Consider the following 22,175-nt stretch of genomic DNA (forward strand, 5'->3'; position numbering starts at 1 on the left):
TTGTCAAAGCTGAGGTTGTATCAACGAGTCATTAAATTTAATGTGACATTAACCCTAATGCGTTATTAAATTCTTAATGTGGCATTAGTTAATGGATTCATTAAATACCGTTGTATTAAACCTTTATTAAACTCACATTAGTTAATATGACATTAAATATCAAAATTCTCATTAAACCAACATTAACGATTAATACCAATCCCATAACGCAACGTAATGTTTACTTCCTATCTAATACGCTGTATTTTGTTTACGTGCATTCATAAGACTATGATGAAAGGTCTGATGACCAAGTAAAATATAACCCAGAAATCGAGGAGAAAATTTGACAGTAGACGGATTCGTGGGGTATAAAGAATTTTACCGAAAGAATTTCGGCGATATCTCGTTGTTTACTTGTGATTTTATAGTACCATTTTATGATACCATTCCCATCAGATTCTGGCGTTCGTTTCACAGGGTTTTATTTCCATTGACGGTCTTCAATCTTGCAAATTTTTATTGTCGCATTATCTGATTGGCTTGTGTCATCTTTCTAAAAAGGCTACACGCTTTAGATAAACATGCTAGTCTAAATAATTTAATTATTTCAAATTGAGTTCGAAAAGCGCTTCCATGTTTTCATTCATTGCAAAGAATACAATGTATAATATATTCCTTCAAGCTTATCTATAGGGTATCGTAAATGGGTTTTCTCTCTCTCTCTCTCTCTCTCTCTCTCTCTCTCTCTCTCTCTCTCTCTCTCTCTCTTCACAGACAATGTTCTCGCATTACTTTACATCAGTTTTTATACTCGCCAGTTTGATCACAGATTGTATGAACATTGATACAATGATAGCATTTTCTGTTAACGAATATAGGCTCATTCTCCATATTTTCGGATGGTTCTTGGATCCTAACAACGTTCCGTCTGTAGATAGATACAGTCTATTCCTCGCGGAAAACCAGCTACTTTGATGGGGGGGGGGGGGGGGGGGGGGAATCCTTCCTCGTGTTAAGATTATCGCCAGACGGTCATTTAATTGATATCTTGAGTTGCATGAGTCACCAATGCCTTGTACTACTTGGATCTACCCCAATCGTACCACAAAGAACTTTGATAAAACTTCCAATAACACGCAGCATCGTTTTAAAGGGGGTGGGGGAGAATTTAATTTGTCTAGATTTCTTCACTAGCACAATTCAATTTCTTTAATTTGTAACCCCCCCCCCTTTATACACGGTCTTCAATTTTTAAATACTAAATCGCATATGGGTGGGTGGGTGGGTGATTTGGAGAACTCATATACTGCTAATAAATTTTTCTTCATATTGATTCATAACCACTACTAGTGAAACTCAGAAACAGTGTGTGTGGGGGGAGGGGGGGGGGGGTGATATGAAAATAACAAATAATAATCATTGAACATTAACCCCCCCCCCCCCCAAAAAAAAAAAACCCACAAGGCAATCAAAATTTGAATTCAAAAGAAAGTTTAAAATACAATTTTTTGTCTTAACCCTATCCCAAACCATTCGATGGTCACCTCGTTTTGAACTTGAAGTACATTTTCCACACAGTGCCTGCCAAATATGTACGAACTATTTTGATACTGTATGTAATTAGGAATTTTCACACCTGAATTTATATAGATTGGAGATATATTCACTTCTGAAATTATAGAGTAATATAAATTTCTGAAAGTTTTTACTTTTAAAAACATAATAACAAATAAGCTAATATCTCAGCAATTTTAGTATAAAGATTATTTAAAAGTTTCCGGTTTTAGGTCAGATTATATGAATATCTTGGAGGTGGGATGTTGTTTTTTAAACTATATGTGCGATCCATTTGCTTTTGTGTGTGTATACATATATATCTTTAATTTGAATTGATGTGTGCATTTGCCACACTTAACGGAAGTCGCCCTCTTGTTCATTGTATTGTTAGATCCGCCTCTTCTTGTAAACGTATTACGACACACGAAATGACGTCACTCCTTGAGCCTGTATATGTTTTCATGTCTTTTGCTTGGACTATTATACATTATATTTACCTGCTGTTCTGTGGACAGTGCGTGTGACCTATTTATTAGGCCTAGTCATCCATAATTTTGCCGATTGACTTCTTACGGAAAAGGTAAATTGTCATCTTTATATCATTCGAATTTCCTCGTCAGTCATATTTTGGAGTGAAAATCGTTCGCGGAAGACCCCATCCTTTCATCGTCTGTCCAACTGTCCAACCGCTATGTTAGCCGCCAAAATTAATGACCACTTAATGTACCCCCCAAACCTACATTAAAGTTGATGAATTTAATGAGGCTTTAATGCGCGGAATCGTACATTAAAACAATGATACAACGGAACTTAATGTCACATTAAATATTTTGAATTAAATGAGGGTTTAATGTCGCATTAAATATTGATACAACCGGGTCCTGGTCTAATACCTGCGCTGTAGATTTTAATGCAAATAAATCTGTCAATGTTGGTTTTACTAGAAAGGCTTTTAACTTTCCTGAGATTCAGTTTGGATATGGCGGTGAAGCAATTAATCAACACAATTCTCATATTCACTTAGTCCAACATTTCCAGTCTGAGGGTTTTTGGTCCAAGCATATTATATATATATATATATATATATATATATACGGGTTTTCTTTTCACGCCATGTATTTTTCCGTATCAGGTCACTAACTGACTGTGTAACGAATTTATCACGTCGAAGACCTCTAACTGTATATGTGGGAGTCTATATCATACAACTTAGTCAAATGTCTTTCCTTTTGAAACGGCTGCAAGTCGAACCCGACGATAAATAAAATTACTCGCCCAATACGGATTTTACTCGCATGATACGGTTTTTTTTTAACGGCGTCATGTGACCAAGATCTGACCAATCAGATTTCAACAATTTTGTCTGAGGCGTGATAATATCAATAACGGAGTTATATACACGCAGATGTCGTCATTTTTCGTTGTCCCGCGTTACATGAAATACGCACACGCTTTATCCACAGATTAATAAAATGATTGATTTTGTCCCAAATAACGTAAGAATTGGTGTATGATTGTGACGTCCTTATCTAAAAACCATAAACCAATTACTTTAAACATTCACTTCATAGAATTGATATAGCGACCTTAAAAATGGCAAAGACAGTGCCTGTCAGTGGTGTCCCGTGTTTGTAGATAGACTGCAAATGCAAATCATCATGACCAGTAGCATGCCTAATACAGGGGGAAGTTGACTATCCTTGTTACATTTATAATGTACATGTATCGTGGAGCACAGTGTCTGCCAGTATTATATAATTCTGAGTATATCCATGAAGTAGATTAATTTTATCGGTGTCCAGTGAAATGTCCTTATTCTACAAATACCGCGCTTTTTTTTAAAAATTCTACCATTTTATGTCTTATTTCTAAGCATTATTCCAACGCGAATATCTTAATGAATATAACTTACAGAAGTACATAAAATTTACTATATAGAATATACAACATTTCATTTTATCCCGCGTCCATTTAGGAAAACGAAAAGATACTTAATGTCCAAATAAATGTCCCATGTGATTTTGTCGCGCAATGACGCGACGTCAATGTACACAACCTACGTCCAGCTAAACGTAAAATGTTGCTATTATTTTTTTTAAAATGATCTAAATTAAAATGATTTTTAAAAACAGTAAACAAGGTATTTAAAGGGACTGGTTCACTGCTACCAGAGCAATATTTTAGCTTTGATTCTGTGTTATGTAAACAAAGACTCGAGTCTTTTTATGTACACAAACAAACCAGTGAAACGTCAATTTTGTAATTTCAAGCATCTTCATTTTGTACAATCACAAATTTTAACTTTAAAATGACACATTTTACCTAAAGTATACTTGAGATGTGATATATATAATAAACTTGGATCAATATCCATTTCTTTTGAAAACCCCGTAAACAATATCACACCTCAATCTTTGTTTTCAAAACAAATAATAAACTCTCTATAATGAGCTTATGTCATGATGATTAACCTCAATTTTTGTGAAACCTTTTAAACATACTAGATTGTAGATTTTGAACATTTAATGTGAAAAACAAAATTTGGAGGAAAATCGTGAATCAGTCCCTTTAAGCTATAGCATGTGTATCTCATAGATATGTTTTACTCTAGATCTGGTACATGTACTTTAATTGACTTTATCAAATGACAATTATACAGACTACATTTTGTTGCATGTACTACTGTATGTATGCATATAAAAATTCAGCATTGAACAGATACACTTGCGGTGTGTAACACTTACGGTGTGTAAAACGTTGCAATATTATACAAATCTTGATTTATTTACGAAACTCTTTAATCATATTCGATAATCTTGTTATTCATATGAGAACATTTTAATTATATTCGATAATCTTAATATTTATATGCGAAAAGTTTGATTTATATTCGATAATCTTGTTATTTATTTACATTTGGTAACCTTGTTATTTATATTCGATATATAAATCTCGATTAATATTCCATAATATTTGATTCGTATTTGATATTGTTGATGTACAAATGCTAGATGTACGCATGGATTTAGTCATTATTGATTGTAGGTGAAATGCATAATTTCAAAAATTGATAAAAGAATTGGCTTCATTGACCATGACCTGACCACGGATGTCTTAAATTTAACTAGAGGAGGTACTCTGCTAAAATTAAACTTTAATAAATATACAGCACTACCAGCCGTGAGACATTTGGCCTGAATTGAATAGTTGACCTTGCCCTAATATGCTGAATAAACCCAGTAGCTATGTCGAAGCTTGGGTGGCTGCCCTGTAATCCCGCATAGGCTGTTTAGCTAGCTGGATTAACAAGAGTGATACAAATTTTAATATTTATTAATCGTAATCAGAAACAGGGTGCAAATTTACATATATGGCGGAAAGGGTCGCATGCAAATTTTTGTGGGGAACTGGGAAGGCGGCCAGTTTGACTACCAACGTAGGACCAACACAGGGGGCCCTATGTGGACATAGTTGCCTGGACCTGAACGGGTGATCACGTTCTAAGGGGGGATATATCTCTGCGCATCTCACTTGTCTCCTGCGTGCTACCTGGTTTAAAGAGCAAGTACAGAGCAAACTGTGGACCCTCCTACAGTTTCCAACATGCACCAGCCTGTAGCATCCCCTAGGAGGTGGAAGTGAGCATAGGCACCTGAACGGTGGATATATATAGCGTGTTATATCTTATGTACCCCCCCCCCCCACCCCCACCCCACACATTCCAATGAAAGAAAAATATATACATATGTCACAACTTAAATGAATTGAATGTCAAAATCATGTTAGAGTATCAGTGATGTGTTGAACAACCTCACTGTTATATTTAGGACCCAGGTGATCTCTGGCGGGTGTGAGCGATTGCCCCTGGAATATTTCGCCCACATGCGTTGGTACTCCAGAAGAGTAGAGGAAGCCTCTCTCTCTCTCTCTCTCTCTCTCTCTCTCTCTCTCTCTCGTAGAGTAAATTAAAATAATACGCATATTCGCATATAAATCAAAATTTTCGCATATAGATATCAAGATTATCGAATACAGATCAAGATTTCCACATATGAATAGCAAGATTATTAGATCAAAAGTTCAACGTCTGACAAAAAAATCTAAATTCACATAGTTTTCACGAGACCACCCCTTTCAAAACTAAATATGATATATATTGAAACTAATCGATTCACAAGTAATATATATATATATATATATATATAAAGCACAAACAAACAATTATAACACCCAACCTTACGTTTACCCCTAGGATCTAAACGATACATGTGAAAATCATATATATATATATATATATATATATATATATGTGTGTGTGTGTGTGTGTGTGTGTGTGTGTGTGTGTGTGTGTGTGTGTATAAATAACACTCTGTATACCTTTTCTACTGTTTATTCACAAATGAAAGTGAACATTAAAACGTTAAAATGTAATATTATTTGGAGGTTTTTAACTCTCACTTCAACTCACCGTGGTTATTAATATTATTCATTTATAAAGCGCAAAACTACATATACTTTCTATGCGCTGGTTGTTGTTTTTTCTTCACTAGAGCGTGATCGATGTCGGATGACAGAAACGTTCGGGAGTTTTTAAACACCCCCCCCCCCCCTTCCACATAACTATTTGAATTTAGATTTTTATCCCACATCGATCTTTTGATCCCGCCCCTAACCGACCGCCTCCAGGCTGGTAATAAGTTTCGATTTGGTAAATAAGCCATAAGTGCTCATATATGTACAATGTACCAAATTAATCTCGTAGCTTTTTTTCCCAAAAATATGGAAAGGTTTGAATTTATGATTAAATCATTTTTCACTTCCATGACGACCCCCCTCCTCCCCAACAAAAAATCGATTGTAAAACTTAAATTTATGATAGTTTTTAAAAGACTTTTGTTATTTTATTATGGATTTCAGAAAGTGGATGAGAAAAAGAAAATATCACAAAGGGAAAGGCTTGAATTCTATAGATATATTAACTCCAAAAATGCCGAGAACTAAGGCTAACATTGTAGAATAAAACCAAAACTATCAATCAGACTGAATATAAACAAACATCAGAGGTGGTGAGAAAGTATAGAGCAAAACGGGTTAAAATGTGAGAAAAAGAAACACAAAAAATATAGAAATTCATTAAAACATACAATTAGCCATGCAATATATATCCTAGAAAAAACCAAAACTGATTTTTTTTTACTGTGTTCAAATTTCTCAGAGGTCATTCATAAGAATTGCAAGCCTTATTTCATGGGATGGTTACCTGTAAAATGCGAATCGAAATCGAAATGAAACAAAATCTACCGAAGCGAAGCGAAACCTACCGAAAAGGTTACCCTTATTTCATACGACATGCCTGCTGTTGTAGGTACGGTGAAATAAATACAGTACGTATACTTTGGAGTATTTCTAACAATTCATAATTTTTATGAATGTACACTATACACGTACAAAGATTTATTTTGAATTTTTAAACATTAAATCATGCATGTGCTTTAGTTATGATAGTATAGCTTGAAGATAATGAATTTGTTTAAAATGTGACGTTGCTTTCGTGATTATATTTTGCCACAATTTATGACGTTATAAGCGTAACGTAAAGTGACACCAGTACCGTGCGCTTAGTGATAGTATTTATTTATGAATCAAAGTACTGATTGGAGTTGATTTTATGTAGCTTTGCACCAGATGCTTCTGGTATTAAGATTTACTTTTTTTATTTTTTACGAACAGTATTCTCGAAAGTCATAAACTTATGCACAAGTTCATGCTGTGTCTTAAGAGTCAAAGCGCAATTATTCCTATCTACATACGTGTACATATCTAGACACTGGTAAGTTAACACCTTGTCTGGATTGTATTTACTATTTCAACATATCATATACATTTACTCTTAGAATAGCTATTTTGTCAAAATATGTCACTACATTAATATTCTAAAACATTTTTTTTTTAAACTCCACACATAACTTTATAATTCTTGGGTTTATGGTTTGTTTGGGTTTTTTTTCCCTTAGAACTCCTCTTTGAAAAATAGGGAAAGGATTGGCATGAGTGATGACAACACAACTAAACAATTCTTCATTGTTTAAAGTACAAGACCATGTACTTCAGCCTCAGATATTTACTTATTGTCTATCTTTAAAATTGATTCCGTGGGTATCCGAGTTAGAATAGGTCCTCAATATCCCTTGCTTGTCGTAAAAGGCGACTAAATGGGGTGATCCTTCGGATGAGACCGCAAAAACCGAGGCCTCGTGTCATAGCAGGTGTGGAACGATTAAAATCTCTCCTAGCTGCTCAAAGGTCATAAGCGCCGAGTCTAGGCCCTTCACCGGCAATGATGACGTCTCCATAGAAGTGATTAAACATTATTCAATCAATCTTTAAAAGTGTCTATGATCTTACGTAAAATTTGAAATCCATTTCCTAGAGCTCTGTGAAAAATCCCCACGAACTTAACTTCGTAAGCATCAACAATTGACATTAAAAGATCTACAAATTATTCAATTTACAAAACAAGTCATATGGTCGTAATTTTGCACATGTGAAAAGGCGAAGATAACGAACAGTGATCCATCTCATAACTCTCATAAGGAATACAAAATTAAGAGCCGGGTAAACACAGAGCTCAATATACCGGGTATATCAGAGGTTGGATCAGGTCCCTAAAGGGATTAAGCATATAATTCCCTGTCGACGTTAAACAAATATACAATCACTCATGAAAGACGAAGATAATGAACAGTAATCAGTCTCATAACTCCTATAAGCAATAAAATATAAAAAGTTGAGCAAACTTAGACCCCTGGATATATCAGAGGAGGGATCAGACGGCTAGTAAGAATAAGCATCCCCTGTTGACCGGTAACATCCACCGTGAGCATTATATCTTGATCAAGTAAACGTACAGGTGGCTGTGTATAGGACTTCAGGTCCCCCCCCCCCCCCTCCTTGTATTTTTAATGCAATTTCGGGTGTATTTCTGATAAAATACTAAATTTTAATAATAATACCATATTTATATAGCACCCTTTTCATACACTATGTACGCTCAAAGGTGCTTTTAAAATGTTTTCATTTAAATGGAATACTGTACATAAATCTCGCAAACAAACCTTTCTTTTTCTTTTTTTTTTCTTTTTTTTTTTTTGAATATACATCACCGATTATAATAAATGAACAAGACGGACAATACAGTCGGCGACGTTTTTGAAAAAAGAAAAAGAACTTTGATGAAATCCCTATTGAAAGAGCGACAATAATGAACTACTAAATGAAAAGAACGGCCATTCTATATCTACTGATGATTCTTGGATTAAATATATCGCTATTTAGTGCGCAATAATTTCTTCACCCGTTAAATTTCATCGTTTAACCTCATCACTTAGTGAGATGCTGAGGTACCGCTTTCCCAGCCCACTGCTTTTCGAACGAAAAAGACAGAGGCAAGGTATTCTCTTGCCTTTTTCGGGTAATTAATTGTGATGGTATTTGCAATTGGATGACCTCATCTCGAGTTAAATAGTTTACTGTGACAATATATTTTCATCTAACTGATTCGTAGGAAGAATTCAATTTGTATTTTAAGATGTGACTTTATAATAAAACTAAACTTTAACTAAATGATGCATATACAAATATTATAGGGTTATTGAAATTATACAATTGGTGAATGTTGGCACGAGTTGGCTGTTAAAATGCACGAGCTTGCGAGTGCATTTTGACAGTCAACAAGTGCCAATATTCACTAATATAGGTTCAATAACTCTTTTATTATATAGCTAAAGTATTTAGTTGTTAAACTATATCCCTTTTCACTCTACATACTCCAAGATATACGAGAATTCATCAATATTGCCATCTAAGGTGAAGGTGTGCAATATCAGCATGCATTTCTTAACTGTTCAATATTAAACCTGTCATTAATGCATGAAACAAACTGATTTTGTGAATGGGAACATCATTATTTATGTACAGTAAAACATTTTCCTTAAATAAATGAATATGATATCTTAACAACTAAATACTTTAGCTATATAATAAAAGGGTTATTGAACATATATTAGTGAATATTGGCACTCGTTGACCGTTAAACAATATTCAATCAATCCAAAACGGCGTAAGTCAGCTAATTGACAGATGGGGCACAGGTACCTCGTGTGTAACAATCGGTACATATAGTGAATAAAATACCATTTTAGTTTTCCTTTACTGAATAGTTAGATTAAAGGATTTAATTGCCTTTTAAATTCATAATGGTGAACTAATTTTCCATTATACCCCATTGATTATTATTCAATCAGATCCTTACAGCACTCCTTGTGTAGAATTAATCACACTCACATTCTATATGCACTTCTCTGTTGATTCACGTAATCTTCATTATTCATACACAAAGTTGAACCCATTAAGTTTTAGTCAAAATTTCTCAATTTCAAAGGAGGAATAAAAAAAAAAAAACCCATGAATTTCTTGATATTCTATCCATCAGGTTGAATGATAAGATGATAAAGCCTTTTATTATATAGCTAATAAATAGTCTATTATAAAATCTGCGTAAAATCTAGAGAATGTTAGCGTTCAATATCCTGAGAATCTATTGAACGCTAACTTTGCATTGCGAATAGTGTGTGCGCCCGAAACACTCCAAGTATGAGCGTTCAATATTGACGTTACCAACATGACAGATGACGGTCCTCCGAATCTGACAAGAGCCGATATTGTTTAACGTCCCTCTCGAGAATATTTCACTCATGGAGACGTCACCACTGCCGGTGAAGGGTTGCAAAATTTAAGCCTATGCTCGGCGCTTATGGCCATTGAGCAGGGAGGTATCTTTAAATTATCATGCCACACCTGCTGCGACACGGGACCTCGGTTTTTGCGGTCTCATCCGAAGGACCGCCCCATTTAGTCGCCTCTTACGACAAGCAAGGGGGTGCTGAGGACCTATTCTAACCCGGATCCCAACGGGATCGTCGTTTTGGAAATATTTCAGCCATTTTATGGCGGTTAAATAATTGAAATATGTTTGGTTGTAAGTGATTGAGTTTCCCCGACAACTTTCGGTGAGCCTACTCTTTTTCGAAAATCAGGGTAACGATCTTTTGTGTGTCCAGGGGTTGTGCTCCTTAATACGGGACACCCTTTAACATATAAAAGTTAAAAATACATACACAGGTAAAAATACATATCATTTCATGTGTACATATCAACAGTTGTATTGTCAAAGTATTCAACCTTTTCTGTAAAAAATCGCATCTTGTAAATTATATTGTATAATATAATGATTGTCAAAATTTGTACAACGTTTTTGCAAAATCACTGCATTCTAAAACAATGTGATGTATAGTTAATGGAAATCACTGCATTCTAAAACAATGTGATGTATAGTTAATGGAAATCACTGCATTCTAAAACAATGTGATGTATAGTTAATGGAAATCACTACATTCTAAAACAATGTGATGTATAGTTAATGGAAATCACTACATTCTAAAACAATGTGATGTATAGTTAATGGAAATCACTACATTCTAAAACAATGTGATGTATAGTTAATGGACAGTCACAAGATATACATTCAGGGTGAAGTTCTCTGTTTAGTAGGTGAGAGTGGGTCAATTTTGAATGTCCGATGCGTATTCTTGAAATAATCACTTCGTCCTGGCGTTTGCTTAATTTTTTTTAATTAATAGAGTAAAGTTTACTCATGTCAGAGAAATCCCAAAAGATTTGCCATAGAAAATTTACATATAGTTTTGTGATTAAAATATTCTAAATCAGTGTTGGGAATTTTAAAGTGTGCAATATTATCTTGAAGTGCATTTTTTTTTTGCCGACCTTGTGTATTTACCCCCCCCCCCCCCGAAATTCTATAGCGTGTAATTTATGACAAATTTTCTTGAAAATACACAACAAAATATCTGTTGTTGGGGTTTTTTTTGTTTTTGTTTTTTGGGGTTTTTTTTTTTTTTTTTTTTTTTTTTTATCAATATTTGATTTGAAAGTTTGGAAAAGTCTGAACTGCATGACTGGTTGCTTGCATACTAAAATAATCAAAATTAATTTACTGTTGAGATCATAAACATATATTTCTTGGTTTTATCACTAAGGTGGAAAATGAATACAGCCACTCCAACATTGAATGTAGTGATGCACGGTATTTTTGGTTCGCTTCAATTTGTATTTTTACTACTATCATCGCCGATCGATTGATTTTTTTGATTGTGGACACGTGTGTACATGTATATGTGTCCTTGAATTTGAAAGGTCCTCGCAACTGTTATTGAACACGTAGAAACCACAACTTCAAAGACTCCGACTTTTTTATGTCCACGCTAAAGCGGCCGCAAGGCCCTGTGTTTTTGACCTGTACTGTATTCTGATCGATGATATTCTGTCTGTGTGTAGGAATTTTTGATTGCGTGAATTATCGCTGTTGACATTAGATTGTATTTCTAGTGATATTTTGGTTGTTTCTCAATGTACATACTCAATTGACCGACAGTAGAAAAGTCATTTTTACAGAAATTATGCATTTAAACACGTAATACGTAAACGGTTTACGACCTATTTGGTGCTAGTGCTGAACATCACATCTGTTTGTAAAGAAGTGCTAAGGTCCACACCACCTTGAGTCGAGTGACTGTATAGAGGAGTTGATAAAATCAACTCCCAAAGAGCATCCAAAAGGTTTTAAAAAACATATAAAGATTGCTTAAACATAGTTACTCTTGAGTGGAACACTTATCAAGATAGATCTATTTTGCTTTCATCAGACCAGTATTGGAATATAGTGATGTAGTATGGGGCAATTGTACTAAAGAAAATTCTGAATTACTTGAAAAGATTCAAATAGAAGCAGCACGCGAATAATTACAGGGCTTAGAGTTAATTCTTCAAAAAGTAATTTATATAGTGAATTGGGCTGGGAAACTTTACAAGCTCGTAGGGATAAACATAAGCTTATTTTATAGAATAATAAATGGTATACATGTAGCTCCACAGTCTGACTTAATTAAACCTTTTCGTCTGACTTAATTAAACCTTTTCTTCCAACTGATCATGTGTATAATCTCAGCTCAAGTGGCAATCTTTATTGTCTGCCACTTTGCCGCACATCTTCTTACTACAACAGTCCGTCGACAATCAAACTCTGGAATGAGCTAAATGCGGATATAAAAAAATTTCCTACTTAATCCATATTCAAGTCTAAACTTAAAATGATGAAAATTCCAAAAATCATAAAGCACTTTAGTTTTGGCAATAAACAAGAAAATATTCTCTGTCAATAACGGAATAAAGCTAGTGATTTGAATGCTTATTTATTGAAAGATTATATGACTGATGTTCCACAGTGTTTGCATTGTGGCTATGAAATTGAAGGAAATGTGCATTATTTCCTTGAATGTCCAAAATATAATCAGCAAAAAGATTTGTTCTGCAGCAATTACATGACATTGGTGTTCCTTTTCAATACGGAAGTTCCGAGTTCCCCAAGAGTTATTTCCCTTTGTCGAACTCTTCCGTAAATTATGACGTAAAATATGATGACAGTGGGTACATTTGCTAATTACTATCGTTGCATTATTTCTTAAAAGATGATATCCAGAGTTTCTGAGACCATTCTCAAAGTCGATCCGTGGCCGAGTGGTTACAGCATTTCGCTCAAAATTACACGGCCTCTCACCTCTGTCGGGTTCGAATCCCGCTCGCGCCGGTAAGTGAGAAAGTTTCCCAGTTTACTTTCGGAAGGTCGGTGGTCTCTATCAATGTACATTGTATCTGGGTTCTCTCTTCCACCAATAAAAACTGGGCGCCACCATATAACTGAAAAAATGTTGAGTGTGGCAGAAAACATCGAGAGAGAAAAATCAAAGTGGATCATACGGGGAATTGGGTCACGTGTTCAATCAAGCATTTCGGTCGCCATGACAGTTGGGGTAAAGGAGAAACAATTGTTTACATTAGACTAGAAAACTGCAATCATGGTCAAGGGATGTTGTGTACATGGCTGCACAGCGAACAGTTCATCAAACTCAGATAGAAACTTCTTTATTATACCAAAAGAGTCGAATCGAAGAGAAAGATGGCTTCGAGCAATTAATCGGGCCCATGTGAACGAAGACGGAAGCGTCGATCAGAATAAGTTGTGGGCTCCAACATCGGGGCATAACTACGTGTGTTCTGCCCATTTTGTATCTGGTAAGAAATTTTATTATCATTTGCATACATCCTATTTATAATCACTTATTTTATTATTAAAATAATAAGTTTAATTAATTAAATATACGCTCACTAAACGCAGGCTGTCGAAATTAATGCTTCAAGATGTAGCCAGTGAAGAACAGAAAGCAAGAATACATTTGGATATCTCGGATTTTTTTTTATATACTTCGTAATTATTCTTATGACATTTTAGCAATATAAATTAATTTAAGCACCTCTTTTCAGGTAAAAAAGTAAATGACCCTTGTCATCCTGACTTTGTGCCCTCGGTATTTCCTCAAAATGAGGATTCTGCCTTCAGCAAATCCTCGAAGAAAGTGGAAAGGTACAAGCGTACCTTGAAGCGACATATTGCAGAAACAGGTTGGTTTAAATCTTCATTTGTTGGCTCACATTTAAAGCTCCTAATCTTTTAATGTTTACATAAATGTAGCATAGATGAATATAATAATTGTGTTGCAGTTGTTTTTAAATACATATGTAATTATTTTCCTTCTTACACTATACCCATCTTTTAAATTGAAATGTTCTACAACTTTTTTTCAGAGTCTGGAGGACAGAAGGTCACTGCCAGAAAGAAGCTTAAACTACTTGACCAGCAGTCACCTGAATATCATAAAAGAACTTTGAGTGAACATTCATATGTTAAAAACCTACAGATAGATATTGACGAACACTCAGGCGAAGTGAATTGTGATGAGTCTTGTGATTATTATCCAAACAGTGTGTCTGTTCAAACTGATATCCTTCCCATAAGACAACCTTTAGAGGAGTCAGAGAGGTAACAGCTGTACGAGGAAATCGCAAACTTAAGGCAGGAGAGAGATGAAGCTTTGGCGAGAAACTTGTTAGTGCAAGTACACTTAATTCCAATTCTGTGGAGGGAAACGGCGAGGCATGTAAAATGATAACTGGCATTTCATGGGGAGTATTCCTTCATCTTTTCAACTTTCTGTCCACATTTATAAAACACTCAGCAGCAAGTACCATTCCACCCAAGGAACAGTTGTTTCTAACCTTGATAAAACTGCACCATAATTTGACTTTTGAATTTCTTGCTCATGCAAAAGGCATACCGAAATCAACAACTGTTGGTTATTTTTGGAAGTGGATGGATATAATGCATACTAAGCTAGACTTTTTAATTCGATGGTCAGACCGAGAGATAATACACAGAACAATTCCAACTGTATTCAAGGCAAAGTTTCCTCGACTGACCTCTATCATCGATTGTTTTGAGATTTTTATTGAAGCACCGAAGAACCTCCTCGCCCGTGCACAGTGTTACAGTAAAATACAAGAGACATACTACCATTAAGTGTTTCATTTCGTGCAACCCACTCGGAGCAATCAACTTTTTGTCAAAATGCTGGGGTGGAAGAGCATCAGACTTAGAAATAGTTAGAAATTCTGGATTTATTGACTCTCAGTTACATTCTCCAGGAGACCAAATTTTAGCAGACAGGATTTACCCTTGCTGATGACTTTGCTGCACAGTGCAGTGCAGAGTTAATCACTCCAGCTTTCACTAAACGGAAAAAACAGCTGTCTGCTAGGGAAGTGGAAATCTCAAGGAAAGTTTCATCTGTGAGAATACACATTGAGCGAGTAATAGGATGTATGAAAAACAGATTTAGCATCCTGAAAGGTACTTTTTCTATTCGCTGTATTCAAAGCTTAAAGAATGAGAAGTTGGATGCATCCTATGCCAGCTGTGACAAAATTTTAACTGTGTGTGCTGCCCTCACCAATTTGGAACCAAGCATTGTTTTTCAAGAGTAATGCATGTGATTGTGTGACAGAGACAAGACCATTATTTTTTTCAATTTTTAATTTCTTTCATGAATAATTCAATATGATTGTGACAATGACGAAACATCATTTTTCAATCTGGAATAAATTAATTGCAATATGAATGATGATTATGTATAAATAAGAACTTCAAATAAATGGTTTAAATTAATTATGTCTTGATATGAAAGTCATAAATTATAGTTTATCCAAACTTTGCTTTTAGAATTTACAATATTTACATTTCAATACATGTCAATACAAATTGCTTCAACCATGAACTCACTGATTTTTCATTAGCAATCGGCATTCCTTGCAATACCAAGTCTTGATACGTGACAGGCGTTTAAGTTTCAGACAAGAAATGTGTAACCACTGGTCACATTTATCACATCCTACCATATCAGAGTCAGTGTCACTTGTTGCATTACAAATGCAAAATATGTTAGTCTTGGAAAGTTTTGTGGCACTGAGGGTAGTTCCACTCCTATTATTCTCCAGTTTCCTTGTTAGCAGTTCTGGTAGAATGTGGTGTGTCCAGAAGGTCTCCAGCTTATGTATCATTTCAGAAATGAAAGTGGGGTCACACTCTATTCTTGTTATGACACAGTCGATAGGGGTCCATATTATAAAGTCCGCATAGTCAACATCATACACATATATCTGCAACTGCACTTGTGCAAAGTACCTATGGTTTGCTTTCAATGCATATGTATCACTCAAGCAAAAGGACTTGTCCAATAAAATGGCGGAGTCCAGACCTGTGTCCCTGTACTTGTATGGACACTTGATTTCAAGAACTCCTTTCCCACAACAGCTGCACTCGGTCATTCCATCTGGTGAGGCTCAGGATGGATGCAAAGTCCTACTTTAGTCGTAGATCCATCAATGTGGTTCATTTTGACTTCTGGTGCCAGATAAATATGGCCTGAGGGTGGTTCCTTAAGTTGTCCTTCAGCTTGATGATAAATGAAAGTGTATAACTTAAAAGCATCTTCTTCATGTGTGTTTCCCCATTCTATGGCTGGCACTCTCAAGGGTCTGTTTTGTGGAACACAGATTTTCTTCACAATAGAAATCGGTGGATTCTGTCCCTTCCTGGTTATAATCTCCCCTGCCACAGATGCTGTTATCCTTCCAACACGCATGTTATGCCATGTAGTGGAAAGGGATTGATTCCTGGTCACTTCCTCCACATAGTCGATACGCTCTTTCGTTACAGTAACTGCAGTTCTGGCACACAGATCTAGAAGATTTTCCTGGCTAAGACTTGTATTGTCTTCTTTAAACAACTCACGTAGACTGGGTAGCAGTTGTTTGTTTGTATCATGATTAGGACCAAGTCCAATAAAGGGTTCACAATGCTCCTTGAAAGTACTGAGTCCAACGGAGTTTGTCTTTAATGCACTGAGCCCATCAAGAAATTTCATTTGGTCAGACACTGTTGATGATTGAGGTAATGGCTTTCCTTTCTGTTGTGATGACTTCAGTTTCTCTTTGGCAGACTGTTTGTAGAATTTAATTGCCGATATTCTTGCACTGCAGCCTTGACGTTCTTTGTAAAGCACTGGTTCCACTCGCAGGGTATATCGGTACATGTTGCCGATGTGTAACCAAGCCTCACAGCTGCCTCCATTTTAAAGATAGTAGCTCCAATGTGAGAACATGTCTCCCCAAGTCTGAAAAATTGACTTTCTTTCAGTAAATAATACTTGACATTATCATCATATGTTGATCATATTGTCATTACAATCATAATATATTATTACAAAAAATTATGAATTCTAAATATAACATATTAAATTACTTCTATATCCTACGGTTCCCCAAACTTGAATATTGAAACACTTATGAAAATATTTTTAAAAATAAACAAAGAAACCCATATCCATTTAGACTTTATATATGTATAAAGGAGCTGTAAAGTGCATATGCCTAAGTGTTTTAGTTTTCTTTACTTACCCTTCCATACAATCACAGTGAGCAGCTATCACTTGACCATCCTTCCTAACTGCAACCCAGGGGTGGTGAGGTTCCTCTGTGACCCTCCATGACGGTCTCACATCAGCTTTAAGGATGAAATTCCCACTATCTGTCTTGAGATGGTATACTGTCTGAACCCAGCCAGACACAAAGAAAGTGTGTGCCTCTAAGGATCTGTAATTTTCCATGGCCTTGGGTGAGAAAAGACCTACAAAAGTAAATGATTTACGCAAGGTATATAAGCAAATAAAGAGAAAGAAATGTACAAAAATAGGAAAATGGACAGTTTAAATCACAGTTGACCATTATTGACCAGTATTGACCACTTGGGGAGTATTGACCGAGACGGTTAAAACTGGGGGCGGTTTCAACTGCCCAACCCTGACTATTAGTATGAACAATGTTCATACATGAGACATTTTGAACATGATAATACTTATTAGTATTACATGTAAGTACCACCGTGTATCCTAATGCAAAACAGTCAGAAATACACACAGAAAAAATAAAAAAAATATATATATACATGTACATAGCAACACTATTGAGTAACCATATTAATCTATTCATGTTGTCAAGACTGGAAAAATAAAGAATGACGTGTGTTATGATTAGAAGTGGCATTTTTGATAGTTGGGATGATATTTTTCTGGTAAACAGGAACTAAACTGTTGTGAATATTATACATGGATACAAGATGAGATCTATCACGTCTTTTTTCAAAGGGTTCCTACTCTGTTTCTTAGTGCACAGAATTTCTTGAAGCTATTGATACTTTATTTTTTTCAGTAATTTGCACAGTACAATCAGGCTAGAGTTGAACTGCATATATATTCTAGTCGTGGTCTTATTACATGTATATGTATATATCTAATTTAGAAATGAATTTACTTTAAAAGCTTTTTGAGAATCCCTATTTTCTTATACATATTCTCTCTATAAGTTGTGGAACTTTGATATAAGGAATTATCACGATTCAGAATTCTCTCTATAAGTTGTGGAACTTTGATGTAAGGAATTAACACGATTCAGAATTCTCTCTATAAGCTGTGGAACTTTGATGTAAGGAATTAACACGATTCAGAATTCTCTCTATAAGTTGTGGAACTTTGATATAAGGAATTATCACGATTCAGAATTCTCTCTATAAGTTGTGGAACTTTGATGTAAGGAATTAACACGATTCAGAATTCTCTCTATAAGCTGTGGAACTTTGATGTAAGGAATTAACACGATTCAGAATTCTCTCTATAAGCTGTGGAACTTTGATGTAAGGAATTAACACGATTCAGAATTCTCTCTATAAGCTGTGGAACTTTGATGTAAGGAATTAACACGATTCAGAATTCTCCCCATAAGTTGTGGAACTTTGATATAAGGAATTATCACGACTCAGAGTTCTTTCTGTAAGTTGTGGAACTTTGATGTTTACAAGTAATTATCACGATTCAGAGTTCTTTCTGTAAGTTGTGTAAACTTTGTTTTAAGGAATTATCAGCTGCAAACAGATAACACAATTTTAAAAATGTTGTTGACGTACATATCAAAAATGAAAGTGAGCCAAGTACAGAGCCCCAGGGAACACCTGCATTAGTATGATTTCCAGAAGAAAATAAGTTTCTGTATATTACATTTTGTGATATGTTACTTTAATAGCTTCTATCATGAAATTCCTTACATTCTCAGTTTGTAAGGTAGATCCTTGTACCACACTCTATCAAAGGCATTTTATACCCCCCGTGGCCGAGTGGTTAGAGCATCGCGCTCATAATCACACGGCCTCTTGCCGTATATACTCGCCTATAAGTCGGTTTTTTGGGAGTCAATTTTTGGTCCAAAACTCTATGTCCGACTTATAGGCGCGTCCTAAGAAGATTGGTATTTTTCTGGGCGGCGTAATGTAGTGTTTTTAATCAACTCCGATGATTATCATGGACTACCACACAAATGATTATTGTTCACAAATATCTAGACGTATTGTTTATGTATTTTAAAATCGTGTATAAAGTACAAGTATTTACATATTTTTATCTGGTTTAAAATTATTTACATACCGGTAACTACAGTGTAATACTTTCAAATAATCTATCGTTTATCGGTAAAATTGAATTACGAACCCGATTTAACATTGAAATATTCATATGTATACCGGCTGAAATATATTTCTTAAAAGATTGAATATTGTTAACAGATAATTTAGATCATCATTCTTGACTCAAAAACTATTGTTGATACAATGAATTATACCGGAATCCCACAATAACAGTTTTCGCGAGGCGCGTGACACTAAGTAAACACGGTGTCAGGTACTGGTCATTAGGAGACCATAATTGCTTAGGTAATCAAGGGATCATGGCCAATAATAAATCAAGGGATGCATTTAAACCCAAAACGGATATGGCTTGGATATTGAGCACCTCATAATTATTAATTTCTCAAAATATTTTTTTGAAACATAGGTTAAAACACTAGAGGATTGACTTGAAATTGTCAATCTATTCTGACAAAAATTTGTACCGACTTCTAAGCGGGTCAATGACAAATTCCTACAAAATAACCTTAAAAAATACAACCGACTTATAGGCGGACCGACTTATAGGTGAGTATATACGGTACCTCTGTTCGGCGCAGGTTCGAATCCCGCTCGCGGCGGTAAGTGAGAAAGTTTCCCAGTTTACTTTCGGAAGGTCGGTGGTCTCTTCCCAGGTACATTCTATCTGGGTTCTCTGCTCCACCAATAAAAACTGGGCGCCACCAGATAACTGAAAAATTGTTGAGTGTGGCGGAAAACATCAATCAATCAATCACCCCCACCCCTTCCAAATCATACAACATTTTTTCCCTTCATCAATACTTTTTACTTTAGTATGACATATGCTTCCAGTAGTTGATATGCAGTACAATGTCCACTCGGTGGTGCAGGAAGAAGTCCTGCTAGATACTTGTAAAATCAGTCATTTAATTCTTTTAAATATTTTGTTGAATATGTACAATAAATCAGTGTTCCAAACTTAGGGGACTCTATGAGACTACTTAAAGACCGAGTTTTTCGACCGGTCGGTTTACCTCAGGTAAGTTTAGCTGGGGGCGGAGCTAATTTTAAGCAGGTGTGAGGCCCCGCGGGAAGAATGGTAGCTTGTGTATAGCTTCCTGAATACACGGGATGTTACCTGTGTTACCTTTACGTTTTCGTAAGATAAATCATAAGTGCAATTATTTTTCTTGTGCATGTTATTCAAAATATTGATTAAAAAAATTAAAGAATCAAACATGTTAAAGCACGATAAATTTATTTTGTAATTGAGGCCGTTAGCCATTGAAAAATTAGGTTTGAATACCATGCTCGGACTTTACGAATAACACAGTCAGGCATGATGTCTCTCTTGTATCCGTGCGTCTACCAAACATACAGATTCCTACGAGAATCCCTTCGTACTGCGGCGGATTTTCTGGCGATATAACGATCATCGTCCCACACCCCACGATGACTCAACATAGTCCAGAATTTCTTATAAAGTTTTTTTCTGTTAGATTTATTTTTTCTGGACGGCACACCGGGATTTTCTGGCCACCAAAGTTGTCTGTGCGACTCGTCCATAACGCACAGCCTACACCAACAGTCGGGACATTCAGCTCTTCCGGCATTTCCCTCAATAGCTGGTCCAGGCGAAGAGGGTACTTTCTCAGATATAACTTCTTCTTCCTCGGCATCCCAATCCCAACCATTGTATGCAAAATGGGCCCTTACAGCAGATAATTTCTCTTCTGATAGAGTTGCGGTTACTTTTGTTGCCATGTTTCGTCGTAAAATGACGCTGATAAAATTTCAACTGAATATAAACGGAATTTTAATGACGTATTTACTCATAATTAAGATTTTGATAATAATATATAAACACGACATTTCCAATGAGAGTCGGTACAGTCTCTTGAGCATAAATTCCATGTCAATGTAAATTATGTTCTAACCATCCATAATTTTCTATCGCACCTCTTCCTAAACACAACCCATCATAATTTATTATAATTGATGTAATTATATGTAAGATTTTCTACTCAATACATTATATTTTGTGACTGTAGATGTAATACAAAGCCATAATTTTCTTATCAAAACTTTCTCTATTGAGCTGGCGTACTACGCGGTAAACATCAAAAGATTTCACGGACGCCTCGATCGAGAGATGAGGTGGACAATGTATACACACGGATTAGTAACTAAACGTCCATCAATTTCTAGCATCCAATTTGAAGCTAAATTTCTCCTAATTGACAGGGGTTTACAGACCAGGTAAAATTGAAGGTGGTACTTATTTCCTCGGTCTTTAAGCATTTTGGTGTAGATTCTGACCCTGATACTAACATGCTTTTCAGCTCATTGAGCATCCTCTATACCGCTAATTGTCGTAATTGACCAATATTGATTTGACTAATTTGTTTTCTCTGGATAAAGGTAGATTTTAAATGCATGAAAAGAACCGATAATGTCTGTACAGAAGTTTGCCTGCTCATATAACAAAATGAATCCATAACAACTCGCCTGCTTTATTTTCTTCCATTGATTGCTGTAAATATTTCATCTGATTGATAGGAAACAAAAGACGTCAAAGGTTCCTAGCACAGAGAAAAAC

At 35.4% G+C, this 22,175-nt stretch overlaps 1 protein-coding gene and 1 long non-coding RNA gene across 2 annotated transcripts in view; both read left to right on the top strand.

Annotated features, from left to right (window-relative positions):
- The first annotated feature begins 1,432 nt into the window (after positions 1-1,432).
- LOC130050805 (uncharacterized) overlaps positions 1,433-22,175 on the top strand; it is a 54,451-nt gene continuing 33,708 nt past the window's right edge. Inside the window, exon 1 of the long non-coding RNA XR_008799067.1 lies at positions 1,433-2,119. This is a non-coding gene — a long non-coding RNA (uncharacterized LOC130050805). The remainder of the gene's footprint in view (positions 2,120-22,175) is intronic.
- On the top strand, positions 13,331-15,686 carry LOC130050798 (THAP domain-containing protein 11-like). Its single transcript, XM_056151435.1, has 3 exons — positions 13,331-13,746; positions 13,996-14,133; positions 14,317-15,686. Exons 1-3 carry the CDS (start codon positions 13,530-13,532, stop codon positions 14,553-14,555), a joined length of 594 nt encoding a protein of 197 aa, XP_056007410.1. The 5' UTR covers positions 13,331-13,529; the 3' UTR covers positions 14,556-15,686.

The sequence above is a fragment of the Ostrea edulis genome, chromosome 10 (genome assembly GCF_947568905.1).
Source record: "Ostrea edulis chromosome 10, xbOstEdul1.1, whole genome shotgun sequence".
NCBI classification, from domain to species: domain Eukaryota; kingdom Metazoa; phylum Mollusca; class Bivalvia; order Ostreida; family Ostreidae; genus Ostrea; species Ostrea edulis.

What these genes read in the sequence shown, in the direction of transcription:
- LOC130050798 (XM_056151435.1), top strand. Translation starts at nt 13,530, where the DNA reads ATGGTCAAGGGATGTTGTGTACATGGCTGCACAGCGAACAGTTCATCA. An exon ending in TTCTGCCCATTTTGTATCTG is followed by an intron (nt 13,747 to 13,995) that starts GTAAGAAATTTT and finishes ACCTCTTTTCAG; the next exon opens with GTAAAAAAGTAAATGACCCT. An exon ending in GCGACATATTGCAGAAACAG is followed by an intron (nt 14,134 to 14,316) that starts GTTGGTTTAAAT and finishes ACTTTTTTTCAG; the next exon opens with AGTCTGGAGGACAGAAGGTC.